We start from the raw sequence: 4,484 nt of genomic DNA, 5'->3' as shown, positions 1-4,484 counted from the left end.
ACATATTCAATGACATATTTTTCTTCACTTTTCATGCCTATATAAAGGCCTTGTAATAGATAGGAAAATACACACAATTGAAGAAGAAAATCTCTTTCTTCTCTCTATCTCCATTATGTTTTACTAAATTGCTTTTATTTCATAACAACATGTCTTGTTCATATTTTACTAAGTTGCTTTTATTTTATAACAAATCAAACTTTCTATATTGCTATTATAAAAATATATCACCAAGAAGTTATAATTATAAAGGAAAGGCACTGAGGAGAAAAAAAAGCTAATTTAGTGATCGAAACAGGTGCTGTCTTTATATGGTCAATGCACTTGCAGAACTCATTAATTTATTGTACTCTTCTTGTTTGAGAAAACCCCACTCAGATTCTAAATCTTGTTATGCGTTGCTTTTTCTTTTTGCTGGGATTAAAAATGAATCTGTTGTTTGCTTCATTGTACAATAAAGGATATATTTATTCCGTTCAAAGTGTTACAGATTTATTCTTCCAAACATTTAAATATTCCTAAGTCAGTTATGTAATTAAACATTGCCAGAGTGGTACTAACATTCGAATTCTTGGTGTATATGATCAAAACTTGGCAATGGGATCATAATCTAAATCAAATTAACATTATTACTATGTTGTTGAGGAATTAAAAAAAACCTTCCACTTTGCTCTTGATCTGCACGTCTTCATCGTACACGATTGAGTGCTAGATAAGCAAGAAGCCGATATCCCACTAACATTAGAGCCATGATCAATACATCCATCCACATATTGTTCAGACCTACTGATTTTATTGCTGGGAAATCTGCAACCTGGCAATAGACTCCTTTTGAACACTCGTAGTAGTCGTTGTCGTTGTACTGTACCCCTAGTAGCAACTTGTAGCAATAGTAGCTGTAGCTCAGATATTTTAACCAAACTATGAAAGGGGGAATTTGCTGAATGTAATATCCTCCAGCAATTAGGAAGACTAAGGTTGTGACGGATGCTAAGGTAGTCGCCTGTTTCACATCCATGAGCATGGCCCCATAAGCTAGACCGAGACTCTGAGAGACGAGTACGCTGTAAAGGACTATTACAAGAGATAAGATGAAGGTGGCTGGGTTAGCTTTGAGTCCACCCATCCAGTAAAGGATAAAGGTAAACGCTGTCGGTAGTGCTAGTTCTATGGGAAGATCTCCTACAGTTTTGGCTAGAAAATATGATGAGAGTCGGTACATTCCTGATGATCTCTCTTTGATCAGCATCCTTCTTTCTTGAGGAAAAGTGAAAACTGCATTGTAGAGTGGATAGAAGCCCCAGAATACCGCGAAGAAAAATAACATTGCAATCTGCACCAGGAAGTCAAATGACAACAATATCATTTTGCTGATATGAAATTAATGTAGCAACTCAGAAATGGTTTAATAATCAAAGAGAACATTGTGTTACTTAAAGATAACACAGGTGAAGCGATAAGTTCTTACTCTGTCTTCAATGTGAGATGTTGGAGTATGCCACCACAATAGTCCTGCAAGAAATGCTACACTTATAACTTGGAAGATTCTAAGCCTATTGAAAGTCTCGTATCTTCGCTCCCTTAGCCCCCTTAGTAGCAGCACCTTAAATTGATAGCCCCAACTTGTGCTCCATTGCTCTGACTTCACACCATTTCCTGCACGAGTATAGGGTGATAGAGCTGTAATTAGTCACTAATTAGAGGTAGATGAAGTATTTGATATCAATTAAAACAATCCCTTTCTTCACTGTGAATTGGAAACTTACTTGTTGAAACATCCTTTATGTAAGTGTAATTATTGGTGTCTAAACTGCATAGCTCAGTTTTCAACCTAGTAGAAATGACCTTGTCATATGCAGAGATGAGAGCTTCTCTCACAGATTTCTTCTCCTGTTCAGTGTTGTCACCTTGCTCAATTGCATGCTTGGAATCAGGTCCAATTCCTGTAAATTTAAAGGTAGATTTCAAAAAAAGATGTTTGATACCATATACATGATTTTTAAATGTCTCAATGTTCAACGTAACCTTAAAACTTTTGGAAATCTCTTCCCTCTGTATACAGTATAAGTATTTGGTCAAAAAGGAAATGAAGGAGAATTAAGAGTGGGATTCTCTTTTTACTCTACTTACATAAAGTTATACTAATAATTACCATTGCTTATCAAAAATCAAATGATGAAACTATGAATTGATGTAAGAATGTTTGAATTACCATTGGCGAGATCGAGCAAGAGATCAGCAGGATTAATAGTGATGGATGTGGAAAAACCAACAGAGGAGAAGTATTCCAAGGCAGTAGATGCAGGACCATAGTAGATAGGGCAGCCCTCAGAAAGCAAGACTACCTTATCAAACATATGGTAAAGCCTACTAGATGGCTGGTGGATTGTAGTGATCACAGTTCTGCCACCGTTTGCTAGGCGCTTAACTGTAGTTAGAATCCTCAGAGCTGTAGTAGAATCCAAACCAGAAGTAGGCTCATCTAGCAATAGTAAACTTGGGTTGATTAGCATTTCTTGACCTATGCTTACCCTCTTCTTCTCCCCACCTGATATCCCTCTAAATAATGGTCCTCCAATCATGCTGTTTCGACACTTGTTTAATCCGAGCTCCGTAATAACATGCTCCACATGCTGTTCTTTCTCCTCTTTGCTTAGGCTTTGGGGAAGCCTAAGCAGAGCTGTGAAGAGGAGAGTTTCTGTTACAGTTAGATGAGGGTATAGGATATCGTCTTGTGCCACGAATCCAGTACTACGTTTGATAGCTCCAGAGAATGGCTGGTTGTTGTATGCAATTTTCCCTGATAATTTGCCCGAAAGACGGCCTCCTAAAGCTGTTAGGAGGGTAGTCTTTCCACTACCTGATGGACCTAACATTGCTAGCATCTCCCCCGGGCACACAATACCTGTCACTCCATTTAGTATAGTCTTCTCTTTTGTGCTTGTTATCTTGTACACTATTTCTTCAAACTGCATAACATATTGAACACATGAATAAGTATAGAATACTAATTTACATGTTTTAATTTGCCAATATATATATATAAAGAAATTAAAAACTACATGCATGACTCAATTTTTACTACTAGTTAGGAAATTAAAGAGACCTTCAAAGTTATGGGAAACAAGGCCCTTTGTGTAAAGGACTCTGAGTTCATCTCCGGCATCGATGAATTAGGAGGAGCTGCCATCAATTCAGTGCCAAAGTTTTCTGGTTTTGGTGCTACACAGTGAAGAGGCATTGGCCAAAATTAGGAGTAGTTCAAAGCTGATGCAGTACTTTAGCACTTTTTCTGGTTTAGTATTAGTAGTGTGTGTGTTTTTGGCTGGAGTGATGAGTAGTGAATGGAGAGAAGTTATAAGAAAGGAGAGAATTGAAGTTAAAGAGTTGCTTTTAACTTGAATGAAAGAGAAGTGGACAACCATATAAATATATAAGCAGAGAAAGACACAGAAACCAGGACCTATTGTGTTAAAGTTTTCATGATGTAGGGCTATCTCCCTTTTCTTTTCCTTCCACCTTTTTCTCTTAAATTAAAGTAATCTAACACTTTCACTTAATCAAATTATTTAAACTATCTCCTTCCATTTAAGTTCCCTTCCCCTCTATCATTTTAGCATCCTCTCGAGTTATTTCGTCACTATAGCAAATTTAATTTGGCCTAAAAACACAATAATTTCCTGAAAAATATTGCCTAATGAACAAATCATATATACTACTACTAGTAGTAGATCTCCTAATAATAATACCCAAAGGGTTCATAGATCATTCATCATGTAGTCTCACTTAATTCCAACAAGAAGAAGTGGGTTATGAGAAACATGCCACTGAGCAAATCATTTTTCACTTGCCTTGCAACTCTCTGACTGAAAAGAAAAAAGCAGCTCTACTTGATTTAGACATTAATTAATTATTCTGTATAATGATTTTTTTAAGCAACTTGCAATATAAGAAAATGAAAACCTAATGTGGCAGTACCCTAGGAATCATGGGTTTTGGAGGCAAATTTTGTCGGATTGGTGCTTTTTTCTTCTTTTTGTGTTATTTTAGCATTGCGTTATTCGGAAATTTTCCAACTCATTTGAATTCCTTACTTGAAAATTTTATTTACTTCCGATAGTGCTTCCCACCTTTAACTCAATAAAGCTCTATTATTTTTGGACTTTTTTTAAACTTTTCTGCAAATGGGTTCTTACATTATCTGCATGTCAACTCCTGTGCATGCGGCACTCTTTTTTTCAACTTAACTTATATATAAACTTACAGTGTAAAAGTTTTTAGGTTATTATTGTACATTTACCGGTTGCAACATGTAATTTATTGTCTTTTCCGGCTTACGAAATCAGTGTTTATATATCATAGAAAAACATGTATAATTGATTTTCGAATAATTAACCCGATAGGGTAAAAATTCTTTGTACCGACAAGTGTATATAATTAAACCTTTTTGGGCTTACTTGATTTTCTATGTTATGCATTCGTTT

At 35.9% G+C, this 4,484-nt stretch overlaps 1 protein-coding gene across 1 annotated transcript; it reads right to left on the bottom strand.

Annotated features, from left to right (window-relative positions):
• Positions 1–450: 450 nt before the first annotated feature.
• Positions 451–3,404, bottom strand: LOC107792269 (ABC transporter G family member 14-like). The gene is made up of 5 exons (XM_016614465.2): positions 3,107–3,404; positions 2,213–2,969; positions 1,767–1,943; positions 1,469–1,656; positions 451–1,333 (listed from the first exon to the last, which is right to left on the bottom strand). The coding sequence occupies exons 1-5, from the start codon at positions 3,239–3,241 to the stop codon at positions 689–691; spliced, it is 1,902 nt and encodes a 633-aa protein (XP_016469951.1). The 5' UTR covers positions 3,242–3,404; the 3' UTR covers positions 451–688.
• Between the last annotated feature and the right edge of the window lie 1,080 nt (positions 3,405–4,484).

Source organism: Nicotiana tabacum, chromosome 23 (assembly GCF_000715075.1).
Source record: "Nicotiana tabacum cultivar K326 chromosome 23, ASM71507v2, whole genome shotgun sequence".
Lineage (NCBI taxonomy): Eukaryota > Viridiplantae > Streptophyta > Magnoliopsida > Solanales > Solanaceae > Nicotiana > Nicotiana tabacum.
This window is presented reverse-complemented; position numbering and strand designations above follow the sequence as displayed.

Excerpts from the sequence above, each read along its gene's own strand:
- LOC107792269 (XM_016614465.2), bottom strand. The coding sequence starts at position 3,241 with ATGCCTCTTCACTGTGTAGCACCAAAACCAGAAAACTTTGGCACTGAA. Across the intron at positions 1,944-2,212 it reads CTTGCTCGATCTCGCCAATG|GAATTGGACCTGATTCCAAG; the intron begins GTAATTCAAACA and ends TTAAATTTACAG. Across the intron at positions 1,334-1,468 it reads CATCTCACATTGAAGACAGA|ATTGCAATGTTATTTTTCTT; the intron begins GTAAGAACTTAT and ends TTCCTGGTGCAG.